At 38.1% G+C, this 19,723-nt stretch overlaps 2 protein-coding genes and 1 long non-coding RNA gene across 3 annotated transcripts; 1 reads left to right on the top strand and 2 right to left on the bottom strand.

Annotated features, from left to right (window-relative positions):
• Positions 1-1,917: 1,917 nt before the first annotated feature.
• Positions 1,918-3,696, bottom strand: LOC116031549 (berberine bridge enzyme-like 8). The gene has a single exon (XM_031273780.1). It carries the CDS (start codon positions 3,640-3,642, stop codon positions 2,044-2,046), a length of 1,599 nt encoding a protein of 532 aa, XP_031129640.1. The 5' UTR covers positions 3,643-3,696; the 3' UTR covers positions 1,918-2,043.
• Positions 3,697-7,060: 3,364 nt separating this feature from the next.
• On the top strand, positions 7,061-9,002 carry LOC116031580. The gene is made up of 2 exons (XR_004100615.1): positions 7,061-7,265; positions 8,588-9,002. It is a non-coding gene; the product is annotated as an uncharacterized LOC116031580 (long non-coding RNA).
• Positions 9,003-17,272: 8,270 nt separating this feature from the next.
• Positions 17,273-19,067, bottom strand: LOC116031548 (berberine bridge enzyme-like 8). Its single transcript, XM_031273778.1, has one exon. The coding sequence runs from the start codon at positions 19,010-19,012 to the stop codon at positions 17,414-17,416; it is 1,599 nt and encodes a 532-aa protein (XP_031129638.1). The 5' UTR covers positions 19,013-19,067; the 3' UTR covers positions 17,273-17,413.
• Between the last annotated feature and the right edge of the window lie 656 nt (positions 19,068-19,723).

Genomic DNA, 19,723 nt, shown 5'->3' with positions numbered 1-19,723 from the left:
TACTATTCTATAGTATACTATATATAAAAGTAAGATACTCCTATTTCATTTTTCCGCCCAAATTTTTACAGTCAATTAATTAAATATTTTATTGGTCAAATAATTAATAAAGCTTATTTGGTAAGAACATGTAAAATGGAAATTAACTAATATCTATTAATTGCTAATCCCCCCTCCAACTTTCTCGCACAATCTAATATTATTAATTAATTGAGAAAAAAATTAATAAATTTTAATTGGTAGCAAAATTTTATTTACCAAATTCTGAGATTAATTAAACCATTATAATCCACACCATTATAACTCATGCACGCCGCAGATCAATTTTAACAATCCACCAGTTTCAACCTCGGGGTACCCTTGCTTCCCTGTCATAAAGGCCGTTAGGGAACTTATCTATCCATTTGGCTAATTCCCAAAGCCAATGGTTATGTTCTATTTTTAATTTCAATTGGAATCTAAATGGGACAAAGTCACTCATGGAATATCCGATTTCTTATTTGGCAAGAGATTCTTTTTCAAAGCCCTTGTGACTTGTGAGGGGTTATAGACCCACCAACTATGACATCTGTAGAACCCCAATTCCCCGCCACTGTTCGCACCCCAAAGCCATGGCTTTGTAGTGTGGCTCACATGGCTTTCGCTGGACCACTTCATTGGATGAAAATGTGTAAGAAAAACCACTGTAAAGGGTCAAGGAGATGACCAAAGCATGAAAAGACCAAAAACACCCATGTTTAGGATGGCCATTTGACGAAAATTTTAACGGTGTACTAAAAGTGGTAAGGACTAAATAAGACTGGCCGCAATGTGGCAAAAATTAATGAAGTGGACTAAAATTGGCAATGTCCCAATAACAATAGGACAAAAAATGGAAATGACTCTAATAATTATTATGATAATTAAATTAAACATTGGTTGTTGAATTTATTTGTATAATAATTATAATTTCATTATTTCTCATTTTTTCCATATTTATGTTAGTAATAATATAATTACATAAGTCATACTCCGTATTACATATCGATCTTTTGAAGATAATTGTAGACAAACAAGTCATATATTATTTAATTAATTGAGTAATACTTTTGCACTAATCTTATAATAAAATAAATGTACACGTTCAATATTAGAATTTTTTATAATGTCATCTTTAATTATTTTTATTATCTAAATATATAATAAAAAATTTATCCATGCATCGCACGGGTAATTGAACAATTATTTGCTCTAATTCAAGCAATGAAAACATCAGAAAACATAATCGATCCAACAAATTTCATCAATTGCTTTGTATTATATTCGATGTTATAATTTATATAATTTTATATCGATCTAAATATTCTTCAAATATTATAACAAATATATTCCGTGCAACGCACGGGAAAAAATACTAGTTATTATAAATAATTTGTAAAAAACAAATTATGTATTCTAAGAATAATATGTTACATTACTTATTTATCATTTATAATATAGCACTCTATTAATATTTTTAGTTATCAATTTTATTTTTAATAATTTATCATTCATTGGTTGTAACTTAATATTTCCATCTAAAGTTTGAAATATCATGTTTAATTTTGTATTTTAAATTTTTATAATACGACTTTGAAATTTATTTTTCAAATTAAATATTATCCGCATATGCGCTGCATGCTTACAAATTCCCAACTTGTGTGAACTTTGGAGGATTGAAGATTATCACAAATTATGTGTGACCAGAAAGGCCGTCACAATGTTTATGTTAAACTCATAGCCTTTGCCTGAACTAGTCTTTAGATGATTTTGTTATTTACTATTCTTTAGTCTGAATATATTGTTAACATACAATTTGTTTATTAATCAAACTTTTATTTGAAGGATCATGACAAAAATAATACTTTTTTTTTTAATGTAATGACTACATGGCTTAGATTAAAGGCGAAAATTAAATAATTCTTATTATACAAAGATTTATTAGTACATAACCAACAGAATAAAATTTTGACATTATTTATTGTGGAGCTAAGGAGAGACATATATAGGCTAAGTAGTTTCATTTCATTTCCTCCAAGCTGGGAAAGTAGGAATGCTTTGTTGATTCCTGAAGAAGTTATCTGGATCAACTTTGGTCTTTATCTTTACCAACCTATTGTAATTCTCCTTGAAATACTTCAGCCCATATGTTTTCCCTTCTAAGTAGCTTCTTCGCCCACCCTTGTTGTGATTTATCCCCAAATCCAAGTCTCTGTAGTTCAAGAACGCCTCCCTAGGATTTTTCGAAACAAACGGGGTCATATATTCGTAAAGCTGTCTTGTGATTTCTAAGTAGTGTTGTGCTGCCTCGTATCCATCCTCGTCCCAATTGGTTGCGTATTGAATCTTGGCGATGTTTCCGGCACGGTGGGGGAATGGTTTTGCGGTGGAGGGAATCTCCGCCATTCTCCCGCCGTAGGGGTTGAATGTAAGCATGGGTGATTGAAGCTCCACCATTTTGTTGAAGATGAATTCTATGCCCTTTCTAGGCATTGGGGTTTGGAGATAATCTGATTTTCTCTTCAAGTGGTCTAGGACTTGTGGGACCCTAGAGAGCAATTCTTCCACGGGGGTTCCGGATGGGAAACTGGTGTAGAAGAGCACGGATTCTATCCATGACATTTCCGTGCAGTCACTCTGGGTTAATCCTAGCTCTGGGAAGCTTTCATTCATGGTGGAGAGAAGGGTTTCGGAGTCTCCGAGGAATAGGGCGTTGAAGGTGGCGCGTATGGTTTTTTGTCCCGGCTGGGTGGTGCTATTCACGACGTCGATTGTTAGGCGGATGAAGAGGTTGGGGTCTAGCTTGTGGGCCACGCGCTGGTGGCGGTAGACGATGTTTGTAGCGTTTTGGTAGTAGGTTCTTCTGACAAGAAAAACCGTTACCTTAGGTGGCACGCGGACTAGGTTTATTCTGTAAGATAAAACAACCCCGAAGCTAGAGGCGCCACCCCCGGTTATGGCCCAGAACAAGTCCTCCCCCATAGATTTGCGATCCAGTAAACGGCCATTTACATCAATCATCTTAGCATCAATGACGTTATCCACGGTGAGGCCATATTTTCTCATCATGTTTCCATATCCACCACCACTGATATGGCCTCCCACTCCCACCGTCGGACACACGCCCGCAGGGAAGCCATGCACGTTGCTCTTATTGGCAATTCCGTAACAAACTTCCCCTAAGGTGGCTCCAGCTTCCACCCATGCAGTCTCATCCTGGATGCTAACGTTAACAGACCTAAAATTAAACATGTCGAGGATGAAGAACGGCACGTCAGAGACATACGATACACCCTCGTAGTCATGTCCGCCACTCCGGGCTTTCATTTGGAGGCCATGCTCCTTAGCGCATAGTATTGATGCTTGGATGTGGGACAGATGTGTTGCAGTGACAATGAAAAGTGGTTTTTTGGTATATGATTCATTGAATCTCAAATTCCGAATGTATTCTTGTAAAACCGAAGAAAATGAACCATTGTTGGGGGTGTATATAACTGGGGAGATTGGATGAGTGGGATCTGAACGATCATTAAGGCATTCAAGAATGGTATCAGCACAAGAACACAAAGGTGCCCAAGCACCAATGGATAAAAGGAAAATGGTTAACAAAAAAGCAACTCTCATACTTTGGGTGTTGAATTGATCAATGTTTCGTCAAAAATCAATGTTTGAAAGAGGTGAAATTTTGTGTTATGTATGATCCAACGGAGGATAAGTTGCGGTTTATATAGAGAAATATTTGACCATGTTAAGCACCTTTACATATCGATATAATTAATATATTGTCCTTAGCTTGTTAATAAGCCTTGCAGAAAAATTCATTATTATTGTTATTATTTTTTTCCAACACATGTGGGATAAAATAAATATACGGTAAGACATAGAAAATGTCATATCTAAACAAATAATAATAATAATAATAATAATAGTAATAATAGTAATAATAATAATAATAGAGTTGAAAGTTTCATGTTTTCAACCAAAGAAATTATTAATGGCGGCTCAAATATTCAGAAAGTCCTAAATTATTTATGAAAATTAGTCCACTCATTTTTTACTTGATTTTTTCATCCATCAGATCTTGCAGATCAATGGTTTGAATTTGTACAAATTTTTACATGTGGAGTGATTCTCATATGATTAGGATTATATATATATATATATATGTATATATATATAAGTTACCACATTGTCCTATTTTACATGTTTGGTTCAGTTAATATATCGTTTATAATATAACACTCTATTAATATTTTTAGTTATCAATTTTATTTTTAATAATTTATCATTCATTAGATGTAACTTAATTGTTCCATCTAAAGTTTGAAATATCATGTTTAATTTTGTATTTTAAATTTTTAAAATACGACTTTGAAATTTATTTTTAAAATTAAATATTATCCGCATATGCGCTGCTTACAAATTCCCAACTTGTGTGAACTTTGGAGGATTGAAGATTATCACAAATTATGTGTGATCAGAAAGGCCGTCAGGTCGTTGGAATTCGATCGGCCTTTTCGGAACGCAATGTATAAGCCGTTTGGCAATCGATCGGCCTTTTCTGGAAATCATTTTATGAGCTTTCGATGTTTGGCAACGTCCGAAAAATGTGATCAACAGAAATCATTTTTCGTTGACCAAGAAAAATAGTCTTTTTTTTTTTTTTTTTGAAAAACAACTTAATGACAAAAAAGTCCGGAAGTCATTTTTCGGACGGAAACAAAAATCACTGTGACAACTGTGCAGGCCGTCCCTCTCTCGTCCATTTCGAAGGACTGGTTTCTGCCGGAACTGCTCTGGTTTCTGGCCAGAAACCAGAGCAGATCTAACCAGAGACAAGCGAAGAAGACAACGTTTTTTTTTCTTTTATTATAAATATTATTATTTTATATATATTTATATTTTAAATATAATAATAAAAATAGATAATATACAATTTTACTCATTTTGCACCCATTTTCCGGAAAATTAACGAAACACACACATAGAATTTTTCAAGATGCAACCAAACACTAAAAATGAAACTGTTTTCTGGAAAATAACTCACTTTCCAGAAAACATTTTCCAGAAATTATTTTCATTCTTTCCAAACACATCCTTAGTATTTGAGTTATTTCCAGCTATTTCCTATCTCTTGTTATCTACATCTTGGTGTAGGATTGGGGATGTTACAAAGAAGATTTAATTGCATTTGCTTTCTTTGCGCGTTGAATGCAAAGGCACTACGCGCGCCCTCTCGTCGCGTAAATCACTTTTTTTTTTCGTCTGAAAAATTTGTTTCCTCTTCCTTTTCCTTTTTTCTTTTTTTTTTTCTCTCATTTTCTCTTTCTCTCCTCTTTCTCCCATGTGTAGCCTAAAAAACCACCAAAAAACCATTACTACTATGGACCAATACAGCATTATGAATCCTAGATTGAAACAACGAGGTACAAAATTGATACTTGTAACGTATAGAATTTCACAATATACAAAACACAAAAAATCACAACAAAAGGCACATAGCATAGCATTATGGACTTAGCTGAATTAAAAAGACGAGTTACATAATTCATACTCATAAGGTACAAAATTTTATAACACAAGGCACAAAAAATCATAACACAAGACATATACACTTGTTATATATTACTTATTTTTGAAATCTGATTTAGGTACATAATTTGTGTTTATAGGCACAGAATTGACACAGAAATTTATAACATAAAATACAATTACTAATTTGTTCCAGGTACAGAATTTATACTTTTAAGGTACAAACTTTGATAACGCAAGACTAAAAAAGTCACAATGTGAATTGGTATGAAAGCAACTCACGGATTCACACTTAATCGTCACAAATAAGAGTTTATCAACTCCATTCAAAATAAGTTATTAACGCTATTTCAAGTATATCACATTCTTGAAATTAGGTTCTAGTCCATAGCTACAGACTCATCATCACGTACTTTAATTTGTGCAGCACAACACAGCTTTCCTTTTCCTATTATGAAATTTGGCCTACATTTCCTCTATTAGAACCTAACTTATTAGAAGCATATTTACTCCAACGGTGACAGCTTGTATCCGCATCTCATCATGTGAACCAAAGTTGAAGTTTTAGGTTGCATTCAAACAAGATGTTAGCTGGTTAACTACACAATACAGTAGATAGGTTATTAGTTGGTAATCCGTTTGTATTTTCTGTTGTCAGATTTGTGGTCATGCAATCATTTAGCTTAGAGTTCGCTATTATAGTTCAAAAGAAACACTAAACGTCTAAACCTCATATCTCAATGCTTCAATTTATACTCGATATGACTGTTCCTCGTTATACGTTACATCATAGAGCTGAAAACTAATAATTCATTTGTGGTGCGGTTGGAAACCGAAAAATCACTTCTCAAATTTTTTTAGTGTTTAGTTACGTACAACAAATGAAGTCAATAAAAGCTAGTAACTAATGCGTGTACTTTTGTTAATCATGGTCAATATCGGATAATTTACCGGTAACTTATTGGTTATTAGTAAATGTAGTTTATTTGACTAATTTTGACAAGTTCAAAGGTTTAATTGTACCTTTTTGAAGTTCAGGGGCTTAATTGCATTTTCACGTAAGGTTTAAGGGTGCATTTGACCCTTTTCCCTTATTAGTATTAGTATTACTAATTATATATTTCTTATAAAATTTATTACAAATTTTATTTTATATAGAATATTAATTTTATAATGATGATAATAATAATCATTTATATTAAAAAACATAATAAATTAAATTTATAATAATTATCAAAAAAATCGCTAGGCCCTCATCGGGAACCAGGGGCACCTAGGCGCTTATATATATATATATATATATATATATATATATAGAATTACATTCTAGTAAAAACATATGTTAAAATAAAAACATATGGACGTCTTGGCGCCGTTGGACGGCTGTTTCGGACGGCCTAGATTTAATCTCGCAAGGGTGCCTTTTTTTTCTATCTTCCGCCAGTTTGTATTGTAGTGTAGGGTAGTTTGGGAATTTTAGTTAGTCTTCTAGTGGGGAGTAACGTGTGGGGATTAGAATTCTCTCATTCATACGCTGGTTTTGTAGTGTTTTTTCGTTGTCTGCCTTCCTCGTTCGTGTTTGGGCTCCTACGTCTTCTTCCCTTCGCGTGGTGGTCTTCGTTCGATTCCTCGCTCTCCAAGAAGCAATGGTCGGTGGTGGGGGGGTCGCGATAGGGCGAAACGATGGGATCCACAATCCAGGGGTTCCGCTCTAGGTATGTTTTATCTCATTTTTTTATTTCTGTAATTTTATTTAATTCGGACCGTTGTTTGTGTGTGATGTATTGGTTTGTTGCTCTTTGTGTACTTGGGATGTGGCTGGTACGCTGGTTTTTGGCCGGAATTTGGCTGAGTTGTTTTTGTTTTTTTTTTTTTGTTTTTTGGGAAAATAGGAAAATTAGGGTGAGGCTGTGATTTTGGGGCATTTGTTTGTGTGGGATGCATGTGCATTGGGGGGGGGGGGTGTTGTTTTCTCTGTTCGTTGCCTGGTATTCTCGGCTAGTGAAGGCTGTGGTGGGGGTGGGTCGTCGGGTGTTTTGGCCGGCAGTTTGTGTTTTTTTTTTGTAGTTGGTAATTCGGTGGGTAGGGGATCTGTAGTCAGTGTTGAATCTTTGATATCTAATGCGGGTTCCTCAGTTTGGTCTGCTGCAATCCATTTTTGTTCAATCTATAAATTCTAGTTCGTTGTGGTTATGTTTAGTTGGTGTGCAATTCAGTGTTTTGTGCTTTTCAAAATGAATATGGTGTTAAATTTAATTAGTTTATTGTTGTTCTACTTCAAGTAGTGTTGATGGTGTTATTTTATAAATTTATAGACATTCTGATCTCTATGTATGTGGATTGTGGACTTTTAGTTTTATTATTTTTTCTTGCGTTGTCAGTTTCTATGTTTGATGTTTTTTGCTTGTGTGGACCTTGTGGGTTGAGGTGTGTGCATGTTTGTTTGGTGCAGTGTGCTTACGTAGGAAGTAAAAATTCTGTATATTGCACCTTTTCGTAATGTTTGGGAAGTTAATTTAATAAATTTATTGTTATTCTACTTCAAGCAGTGTTGGTGGTTTGATTTTATGAATTTATACACATTCTGGTCTCTATGTATGTGGGTCGGGATCTTTTGTTTTACTATTTTTTTCCTGGGTTGTTAGTTTGTGTGTTTGGTGTTTTTTGTTGGTGTTGGGCGTGTGGATTTAGTTGTGTGCATGTTAGTTTGGTGCTGTGTGCATACGTGGGAAGTAAAAATTCAGTGTATTGCACTTTTCAAAATGCATGTGGAGTTAAATTTAATTAATTTATTGTTATTGTACTTTAAGTAGCGTTGGTTGTTGTATTTTATAAATTTTTAGTCATTCTGATCTTTAGGTATGTGGATTGTGGGCTGTATTTGCATGTGTGTATCATGGTGGATGGATTTCTGTTGTGTGCACGTGGGATGAGTTTATTTTTAATTTGTTTTTGGGATACCTAAGTGTTTCTGTGCATGTTGTGCGTGACATTTTTGGTGTGTGCATGGTGAGTAAAATTCTTGTGCTCGTTTCAGGTAATAAGTCTAAGGTCCCATGGCGTGATCGGAGAGCCTCACAAAGTTGTGTCAGTGATGATGACTTTGTCTCGTTTCCTTTGGCATTTCTGACGAGATTCGAACAAGACCCTGTGTGGGTTGCTCTTGAAGATGCGCTCACTAGTGAGGAGGATGCTGCATTTCCTCGTATCAAGACTCGGTCGCCCTCTTCTATTTTGGTTGACGCGCTTAAGGATTCGTTAGTAGGGGATAGGCTCCTCGTTTTTATGGGTTTTTATCTAGTTGCTACTCATGGACTAAATTAAGTAGTGATTTAATGTTTTTTGTATTTGGGTTATCTGAACACCCATTCCACTGGTTTTTACCACTTTGTATTTTTTTGTAATACAAGCAGTGATGTTTTTTTGAAATACACACAGTGATGGCCATTTAATTCATTTTTAGTTATGGTTGTGGTTGCTTCTGTTTACAGCGGTGGGTTAAGGCTTGTGCGCAGTATCTATATGTTGTGTGCGCCGAGACTTCAATCTCTTAGAGGGTGTATGCACAGGTGTGGTTACTAGTGCGCTGCTAGACTGTGCAGGGTATTTTGGTGTGTGTGCAGTGTCTAAATGTTGTGTGCACCGTGAGTTCAATATGTTAGAGGGTGTGTGCACAGTTGTCGCTACTAGTGTGCTACCGGTCTGTGCGGGATATTTTGGTGTGTGCGTAGTGTCTAAATGTTGTGTGCACCGTGAGTTCAATATGTTAGAAGTGTCTAAATGTTGTGTGCACCGTGAGTTCAATATGTTAGAGGGTGTGTGCACAGTTGTCGCTACTAGTGTGCTACCGGTCTGTGCTGTGTGCACAGTTGTCGCTACTAGTGTGCTACCGGTCTGTGCGGGATATTTTGGTGTGTGCGTAGTGTCTAAATGTTGTGTGCACCGTGAGTTCAATCTGTTAGAGGGTGTGTGCACAGTTGTCACTACTAGTGTGCTGCTGGCCTGTGCGGGTTATTTGGGCGTGTGCGCAGTCACAATATGGTGTGTGCATAATTTGTTCCAGGGATTAGAGGTTGTGTGCACATGTGTTGATATAAATGTGCTGCAGTTATGTTCTATTCCTTTAATGTATGGTGGGGGGTGATTTTGTTCTACTATATGTTGTGTGCACGGTGTATTTCATGTATTAGAGGATGTGTCCATGTGAGCGGATATAAGTTTGCTCGAGTTATGTTATATTTCGTGTTTAGTGGTTTCTACTTTCACCTTCGGTTAGTCTGATCATTATTTTTTATTTACTTTGTGTGCTCGTTGTGTATCAGCTCGGGCTTTACCAGTAATAAATGTTAAAGCAAAACTCAATGGTTGTGTATGTTTATTGAACTATTGTTTTTAAAAAGATCTCCTTTTACAACTAAACAATTTTAATTTTCTTCATCAATTTTGTTCTCTACACAATTTCGGCTATCATGCCCTAGTCCACCGCATATGGTGTTTCTTCGGGTGTTGCGATAGGTATCCACTACTTGGTTCTATCTGGAAATATTTTCATCTCGCAATCGGTCTCTTCGTGTCCATTTTCCTCGCCCCTGCTAATAAACAAGTTGTAGTTTCAGTACGTTAATCACATGGTTTGTGCTTTCATGTGCATACACATGAACATGCATGCACGTCGGGATGAGATTTTTTCCTAAAGTTCATGTGGGCGTCACTGTGTGTCACCGTGTGTGCATGTGTGTGTGAATGGGAGTTTCCAACTCAAATTACTCTCAACATCAGTGTGTGCACCCAGTGTGCATGTGTGTGCTTGTTGGATTTCCAACGCAATTCCCTTAGAATCACGGCGCGGTCCACTATTTTGCGTTTGCCGTGCTACTAACGTATGTGCATGGTGCGAACAGTTAATTTCGTACGCACCATGGTATGTCTTATTGTTTAAAACTGTGTATAACGCCGAATTCGTATCGTTTTCTTCGAAATTCGAACACAACTAATAAACAAACGATTTCCCTTTCCGATCAAAAACCTATCTTTGTTAACAATTCTCAACCATATTGAATATGGGTTTACTAACATGAGTTTTTACCCTCCATTCCTCCAGCATTCGCATTCATGTGATCTGCTATCTTCAATTCGTCGTCTTCGAATCGGTGTGTCCTGGTCATTAGCGGTGTGATACTAAGATACTAATCCTACCAACTTTAAACTACCTAATTTGTTGGCAAAATTGCCTACCAAATATAATTGATTTGTTTATTAGCTATTGATTTGTCTTAATTACCCTTTCCTTGTATTAATCAGACATTATAATCCCACGGGTTTATTAATCTTCAGCCGTACATCCTATGTAATCTAGTGGCCATCATTAGTCCATATGTTTATATTTTAAGGGTGTTTCCATTAGAACGTAACCCTATATATATATATATATATATATATATATATATATATATATATATATAATACAGACAGTGTTTCCCGTGCAGTCGGTGTAGATTCACCAATAGTTATGCAAAAAAGTACCACACAGTCTTCTGAAATGCATCACAATATAATGAAATGCGCCAATGCCCTATAAAATGCACCACACACTAAAATAGTGCACCACCACGCACCACACCTAATGATGCATTTTCGAATACATTGTGGTGCATTTATTCGTACCTAATGGTAAGTGATCGTACGGCCGCACGAGAAACATTGTCTTCACGAGAACCTTTTCTTTCGGTTTGTGACCATGATTTTGTAATGACATTGAAAAATTCAAAGTGAAATGTAAGCTTGCGTATGAAGTGTAGCAAATGCTATTTAGTTCTTCAATTTTTTTTGCTTATGATTTTCTCTATAATTACATCATTTAGGATAAATGTGATCATCGTGCTTAGTTGTAGATATACTATTTGTTTAAGTATGGACAAAAATTTTGATTGATTGAATAAAGGGAGTTGATGATTTGTTTTATACTACTCTCACAAGCTAAACATGAATACATCCACCCTTTGCTGCGCTACATTCTTAATTATGTGTATTTTGTATTAGGACTCTATTTAGTTGAGTCATGATATAATTCTCTGTCCTAGTATACTTGAGATTCCACTAGTATATATATTTATGTAATCTGAACAGTTACAGTTTGAGCACTTTGAATACAATACAATAGTTCTCATCTGGTATCATCGCTAGGGTTTTCTGATCCCTTGGCTGATCATGACGGCTTTGTTAATTCTTCAGAACGGACCGTTTCTGATGCCGCTACGAGATCTTCGGTTTCCTCTACCGTATCTACGTTATCCGCTGCTCATCACTTTGTGAGCATCAAACTCAATAACAAGAATTTTCTGTTTGGGCGTACGCAAGTGGTTCCGTTCCTCCGAGGTCACGATGTCATTGGTTTCGTCAACGGTACGTACCCCTGTCCAGCACCTTTCCTTCCGCCTACTACTGCCGATGCCACACCGCTGCCGAATCCTACCTATGCACCATGGGTGCGTCGTGATCAGGCTTTACTATCAATGTTGGTGTCATCGTTGTCCGAGGAGGTACTGTCCATTGTCGTCGGTCTCCGCACGTCGAAGGAGGTCTGGGATGCTATTGAGTAGTCGTTGGCGTCGGCGTCGGCGTCGCATTCTAGGCAGCTGCATCTCCTCGGCCAACTCCATAGCCTCCGGCAGGGTGACTCCTCCACTGCCAATTATCTTGGACGCGCTAGGTTGCTCATCGAAGACCTTTCTCTCGATGGTCGCGCGGTCTCTATGGAAGAGCAAAATCTCTACGTTTTCCTGGGGCTTCGGCCGGATTTCTGCACTGTGACGGGATCGTTGGTTGTTCGTGGGCGTCCCGTTTCTATCCCGGAGCTTTCTAACTTGCTTGGAGCCCAGGAGTTCATCGCCGATGATGAATTTGCTGCTGCCCAACCACCAGCGACGACGTTTTTTGTTCAGCGAGGAGGACGAGGTCGCGACAGTGGTCACGTGTCTAATTCGACTCCTGGTTACTAGTAGCGTGGTCGCGGCGGTCGTTCATGGCGAGGTGCTTCCGGCCGGCAGTAGCGTGGAGGCAGCAGGGTTCGTGGCAGACATCAACATTCTGGCTAGATTCAGTGCCAGATATGTGGCAATTTTGGGTATTTTGCCTTATTGTGTTTTCGTTTACCTCACGGTTTTAATCCTCAGGCGAATTTTGTTTATCAATGTGACTCCTTGCTGTCTAGTTCGCACTCTCACATGTGGTTGCCTGACACGGGTGCGACTCATCATGCCACGCCCAACATAGCTGCGTTGCCCTTTCTGGTTCAAACCCATACACTGGTACGCATTTGTCTATTAGTAACGTAGGTCATGCTTCTCTATCTACACCTCTCGGATCCTTCGTTTGTAAAATATATTACATGTTCCAGCTTTATCTACGTCTTTATTATTTGTTCAGCGTTTTGCAACTGATGATAAGGTATTTTTTGAGTTTCACCCCTTGTTTTTTTTTATGTGAAGGATATTCAAACCAAGGAAATCCTTCTCCAGGGCCATAGTTCTTGTGGGCTATACACTTTACCGGTTCCATATATTTCCCCTTCTGCGTTTCTTTCTACTCGTGCTTCGGCCTCTACGTGGTACCAGCGTATTCTTAGTCATGTTCTAAAATCTTGTTCGGTTAGTGAGTCGAATAAATCTAGTTTTAGTTTGTGTTCTGCGTGTCAAATGGGTAAATCTGCGTGTTTCCCATTGCCACGAGTTGAGTCGATTAGTTCGAATGTGCTTGATTTAGTTTATACTGACATTTGGGGACCTGCTCCTGTTTTGTCCTTTGATGGTTATCGTTATTTTGCACTGTTTGTGGATGACTATTCTCATTTTACTTGTTATTTCCTTATGAAATTAAAATCAGATATTTATTCTATCTTTATGCGTTTTCGTTGTCTTGTTGAGCGTTCTTTCAATTGCAAGATTAAGGCTATTCAATCTGATTTGGGTGCTGAATATAAGAAATTGCATTCTGTTTTTTGTGTAGCTTGGTATTAATCACATGCAATCTTTTGCTTACACACATGAAAAAAATGGTCGTGTGGAATGAAAGCATAGGCATGTGGTTAAAACTGGTCTTGCGCTTATGTCTCGTGCTTCTGTGCCTTCTCGTTTTTGGAATTTTGCGTTTGAGTCTGATGTCTTTCTTATTAACAAAATGCCTTCTATTACTCTTCAGAAGTCTAGTCCTCATCTTTTGTTGCACAGATCACCGCCCTCCTACTCTTTCCTACGTGTGTTTGGTTGTCTGTGTTTTCCTCATCTACGGCCTTATAATCGTCATAAGCTGTCCTATCCGTCTTCTCCTTGTGTCTTTCTAGGATACCCTAAGTCCTTTAAGGGCTATATGTGCATGGACTTGCAGACTAATAAGATTTATGTGTGTCGTCATGTTCGTTTTAATGATGGTGTGTTTCCCTTTGTTGCTAAGACTGTTTTGCAAGCTCCTTCAAATTCTGTACCATCTCCCTGGGCTGAGACCGTTTTTCACGGTACGACTGCACCTCTCGTGGCTCCCTCTCCTCCTGTTGTGGCTACTCAGAAACGGCCTCGGGGCCGACCTCGTGGCCGAACCACTCGCCCCACAGAGCGGACTCATTCTACGGCCACTAGGAGTCGTTCTGCTGCTCCGGTTACAGGTTTGACTGTGCAAGTCTCTACTACTGATCGATCCTACTTGTTATACACAGGCTGTTATGTTTCCTGAATAGAGGGAGACGATGGATCAAGAGTTCAACGCGCTCTTGTAGAATCAAACTTGGTGTCTGGTCCTTGCCACCTCTGCTATGAATGTCATTGGCTATAAGTGGGTTTTTCGTACCAAGAGGAAGGCAGATGGCTCGATTGAGAGGCACAAGGCCAGGTTAGTGGCTAAGGGGTTTAACCAGGTACCTGGTCAAGATTTCTTTGACATGTTCAGGTTGCTTCTATCCCTTGCTATGTCCTCTGGCTGGTCGGTGAGGCAACTGGATGTTCATAATGCGTTCTTGAATGGCAACTTGAGTGAGACTGTTTATATGCGTCAGCCACCAGGTTATATTGATCCTCAGTTTCCTGATCATGTCTGTTTGCTTAACCAGTCTTTGTATGGTTTAAAACAGGCTCCGAGAGCTTAGTTCAATCGTTTGCATGCTTTCTTGTTGTCTGTTAGTTTTAAGGCATCTAAGACTGATGTTTCCCTGTTTTATTTCTCACAAGCGTCTACTACTGTTTACTTACTGGTTTATATGGATGATATCCTTGTTATGGGTAACAATTAGGCTGTGATGTATGCTTTGCTCTCCAAGTTATCTTGTGCATTCAAGATCCGTGATCTTGGAGAGCCTGGTTTTTTTCTTGGGATTGAGACTATCAAGTGTACTGATGGTCTTATGCTTTTCCAGCGGAGGTATATGACTGACATTCTTAAGCGTGCTGGTATGACAGACTGCAAGCCTCTTGCTACTCCTCTGTTTGTTTCAGCATCCTCTTCTGTTAGTACAAACTTGTATGATGATCCTACTCAGTATAGGAGTCTGGCTGGTGCGTTTCAATACTTGACTGTCACAAGGCCTGACTTATCCTTTGCAATCAATCTTCTTTGCCAGCACATGCATGCTCCCACTACCACACACTGGGAACACTTGAAACGTGTGTTACGGTACGTCAAGGGCACTCTTTCTATGGGTCTGCGGCTGCGGAAATCTACTTCAACTGAGTTGCATGCGCTTTTTGATTTTGACTAGGCTGGCTGTCCTGAGGACAAGAAGTCCTTTAGTGGTTATGCTGTGTTCCTTGGTACCAATCTCGTGTCCTGGGTATGCAAGAAACAGAGAACGATTGCTAGGTCCTCTACTGAGGCTGAGTATAAGGCTCTAGCTGATGTATGTGCTGAGGTGGTCTGGATTCTCTCCCGGCCTGCTGCGTGAGATAGGTGCACCCAGTATTCCGGTTCCCAAGCTTTGGTGTGACAATCTTGGTGCTACCTACATGTGTGCCAATCTAGTATTCTATGCTTGCACGAAGCATGTGGAAATAGACTACCATTTCGTCAGGGACAAAGTTGCTTCAAGGGACATCCAAGTGAATTTTATCTCTATAAATGATCAGCTAGCTGACATCTTTACCAAACCTCTAGTTGGGCCCGGGTTCTCGTTTCTGCGAGACAAGCTACAAGTTATTGCTATACCCTTTGCTTAAAGGAGAGTATTAGGACTCTATGTAGTTGAGTCATGATATAATTCTCTGTCCTAATATACTTGAGATTCCACTAGTATATATATTTATGTAATCTGAACAGTTACAGTTTGAGCACTTTGAATACAACACAATAGTTCTCATCTTTTGTATGTATGTATGCATTTGTATCTCACCAGTCACCACTATAAACTTAAAGCAGTGCAAATATATATAAATTACTTGTAAATCCACTTATGACTCTTCAATTCCTCCATCTATATGTCTCTAAATTACAATTTATCACTAGTACAAAACTGATCAAAAATATAGGACAATTTACATCCGGAGTTGAAACTCCGGACGCGTAAAGTGATGCGGTGACATTTTTGTAATTAAAACATCCAGTATTTAATTATTTTTCTTTTTTTTTAAAAAAAAAAATGGACCAACTGCGTCCGAAGTTCCCACTTCGGACGCTGCTGGTCCGTAGCGTTACATCAGCTGCGTCCGAAGTCCACACTTCGAACGCAGCTGGACGCAGCTGCTTATTTTTATTTTTTTTTAAATTTTTTTATATTTTAGTTAAAATGTTTAGATGGATCTCAATCTCACCATCGCTGCACCATCTTCAAGTCCAAACACTCTGTGCCACTCCACTCCACGGCCAACACAGATCTGCGCCGGCGGGCGGCCATCTTCTCCGTCCACGAGGACCTACTCCAGGGGTCGAGGCCATCGCCAGTCCACCACGGCGCCACCATCTTCTCCGGCGTCTACTCAGCCTCCAGGCCAGTAGCCCACCATATTGTATAGATTTCTTTTACTTTTGGTCTGACTATTATTAGGTAATTTCATGTTAGGTTCCCAAGTGTTAGTTTTGAACAAATTTGCTGAAACAATTTACAAAATTGTCACATTTAATTTTTATAACAAAATTCCACTAGAAAACAACTATGGAGTAAAAAATAAAGTTATATTTTAATTCAAGAAAATTGTAATTGATGCCCCTCACAAATATGTCAATTATGAATGTCACCATTGAATTATTAGTGGTGTAAATGTTGCCTCTCAATTTTCAAAACGTGACATATATTGTTCCTCCCCTAATAGGAAGAAGGAGACACATTGTTGTCAGCGGATAGAGATCAAACGAAGAAAGAAAAATAGAAGAAAAAAAATGTGGTCTTCAAACAGGAAAAGCGACGGGTAACTACATTTACACCACTAATAATTCATCGGAGGGGCAATATAAATCACGTTTTGAAAATTGAGGACAACAATTATACCCCTAATAACTCAAGAATGACATTAGTAATTAGCATATTTGAAAAGGACATAAATTACAATTTTCTCTTTTATTCCAGAAGCATACCACCTTGAATACTTTGACGCTCCCGAGCTTAAAATGCAAGTTTTTGAACTAGAAATGTGAAATATGTTGTTAACATACAATTTTTTTTTATCAAAATTTTATTTGAGGATCAAATATGACAAAAATAATACTTAAAATTTTTTTAAAAAAATATATGTAAAAATGACTACATGACTGAGATTAATGGTGAAAATTAAATAATAATTCTTATTATACACTCCTTATTCCAAATATAAAAATCACATATACAAAGATTTATTAGTGCATAATAACCAACAGAATGAAATTTTAACATTATAGGCTAAGTAGTTTCATTTCATCTCCTCCGAGTTGGGAAAGTAGGAATGCTTTGTTGATTCCTAAAGAAGTTATCAGGATCAACTTTGGTCTTTATATTCACCAACCTATTGTAATTCTCCTTGAAATACTTCAACCCATATGTTTTCCCTTCTAAGTAGCTTCTTCGCCCACCCTTGTTGTGATTTATCCCCAAATCCAAGTCTCTGTAGTTCAAGAACGCCTCCCTAGGATTCTTGGAAACAAACGGGGTCATATATTCGTAAAGCTGTCTTGTGATTTCTACGTAGTGTTGTGCTGCCTCGTATCCATCCTCGTTCCAGTTTGTTGCGTATTGAATCTTGGCGATGTTTCCGGCACGGTGAGGGAATGGTTTTGCGGTGGAGGGAATCTCCGCCATTTTCCCGCCGTAGGGGTTGAATGTGAGCATAGGTGTTTGAAGCTCCACCATTTTCTTGAAGATGAACTCAATGCCGTCTCTGGGCATTGGGGTTTGGAGATAATCTGATTTTCGCTTCAAGTGGACTAGGACTTGTGGGACCCTAGAGAGCAATTTTTCTACAGGGGTTCCGGATGGGAACCTGGTGTAGAAGAGAACGGATTGTAGCCATGACATTTCTGTGCAGTCACTCTGAGTTAGCCCTAGCTCTGGGAAGCTATCATTCATGGTGGAGAGAAGAGTTTTGGAGTCTCCGAGGAAAAGGGCGTTGAAGGTGGCGCGTATGGTTTTTTCTCCGGGCTGTGTGGTGCTATTCACGACGTCGAGTCTTAGCCGGATGAAAAGGTTGGGGTCTAGCTTGTGGGCCACGCGCTGGTGGCGGTATACGAGGTCGGTAGCGTTTTGATTGTAGGTTCTTCTGACCTTGAAAACAGTTACCTTAGGTGGCACGCGGACAATGTTTATTCTATAAGATAAAACAACTCCGAAGCTTGAGGCGCCACCCCCGGTGATGGCCCAGAACAAGTCCTCCCCCATAGATTTGCGATCGAGTAGACGACCGTTTACATCGATCAACTTAGCATCAATGACATTATCCACGGTGAGGCCGTATTTTCTCATCATGTTTCCATATCCACCACCACTGATATGGCCTCCCACTCCCACCGTCGGACACACACCGGCAGGGAAGCCAAGCACGTTGCTCTTAAGGGCAATCCCGTAATAAACTTCCCCTAAGGTGGCTCCAGCTTCCACCCATGCAGTCTCATCCTGGATGCTAACATTGACAGCCCTAAAATTAAACATGTCGAGGATGAAGAACGGCACATCAGAGACATACGATACACCCTCGTAGTCATGTCCGCCACTCCGGGCTTTCATTTGGAGGCCATGCTCCTTGGCGCATAGTATGGATGCTTGGATGTGGGACAAATGTGTAGCAGTCACAATGAAAAGTGGTTTTTTGGTATATGATTCATTGAATCTCAAATTCCTAATGTATTCTTGTAAAACAGAAGAAAACGAACCATTGTTGGGTGTGTATATAACCGGGGAGATTGGATGAGAGGGATCTGAACGATCATTAAGGCATTCAAGAACGGTATCAGCACAAGAACACAAAGGTGCCCGAGCACCAATGGATAAAAGGAAAATGGTTAACAAAAAAGCAATTATCATACTTTGGGTGTTGAATTGATCTTTCGTCAAAAATCAATGTTTGTTTCCAAAAAAAAGAAAGAGGTGAAATTTTGTGTTATGTATGATCCAACGGAGGATAGGTTGAGGCTTATATAGAGATCAGAAATATTTGGCTTCATTCTAGCAAATATTCAATGAATAAATTTTGGGTAGAATGGATAACATATGATTAATTAGCCTTTAATTGACTTAGAAGTTTTCATAATGCATATGGTTAACCAAATTGTTTTCTCTTTGAAATTCCATCAATCTTCATCAACTCACTCAGGGCCGATTTTTTTGATTTGCCTGGCCCTGTACTGATAAATAAGTGAGTCTCTATCAAAGTATAAATAAACTGTGAATTTAAGGAAAATTGCCAAGAGTAAAATACAGAAAAAAAACTTATTTTAGGCCAATATAATTAAAAAAAAAATACATATACTAACTATTAGGCCATGGCTCTAGGGGCCCCCAAAACTTTTGGGCTCTATGCTGTTGCACATCTTGCACGCCCTAAAATCCAACCCTGACTCAGGATTGTCATACATTGGTATATTTAATGTTTTGACCATGCATGTTAAGCACCTTTACATATCGATATATATATATATATATATATATATATATATATATATATATATATATATATATATATATATATATATATATATATATATATATATATATATATATATATATATATATATA

Source organism: Ipomoea triloba, chromosome 10 (assembly GCF_003576645.1).
Source record: "Ipomoea triloba cultivar NCNSP0323 chromosome 10, ASM357664v1".
Classification (NCBI taxonomy): Eukaryota; Viridiplantae; Streptophyta; class Magnoliopsida; order Solanales; family Convolvulaceae; genus Ipomoea; species Ipomoea triloba.
Note: the sequence above shows the minus strand (reverse complement) of the source record. Positions and strands in the feature narration are given on the sequence as shown.

Excerpts from the sequence above, each read along its gene's own strand:
- LOC116031549 (XM_031273780.1), bottom strand. The coding sequence starts at position 3,642 with ATGAGAGTTGCTTTTTTGTTAACCATTTTCCTTTTATCCATTGGTGCT.
- LOC116031548 (XM_031273778.1), bottom strand. The coding sequence starts at position 19,012 with ATGATAATTGCTTTTTTGTTAACCATTTTCCTTTTATCCATTGGTGCT.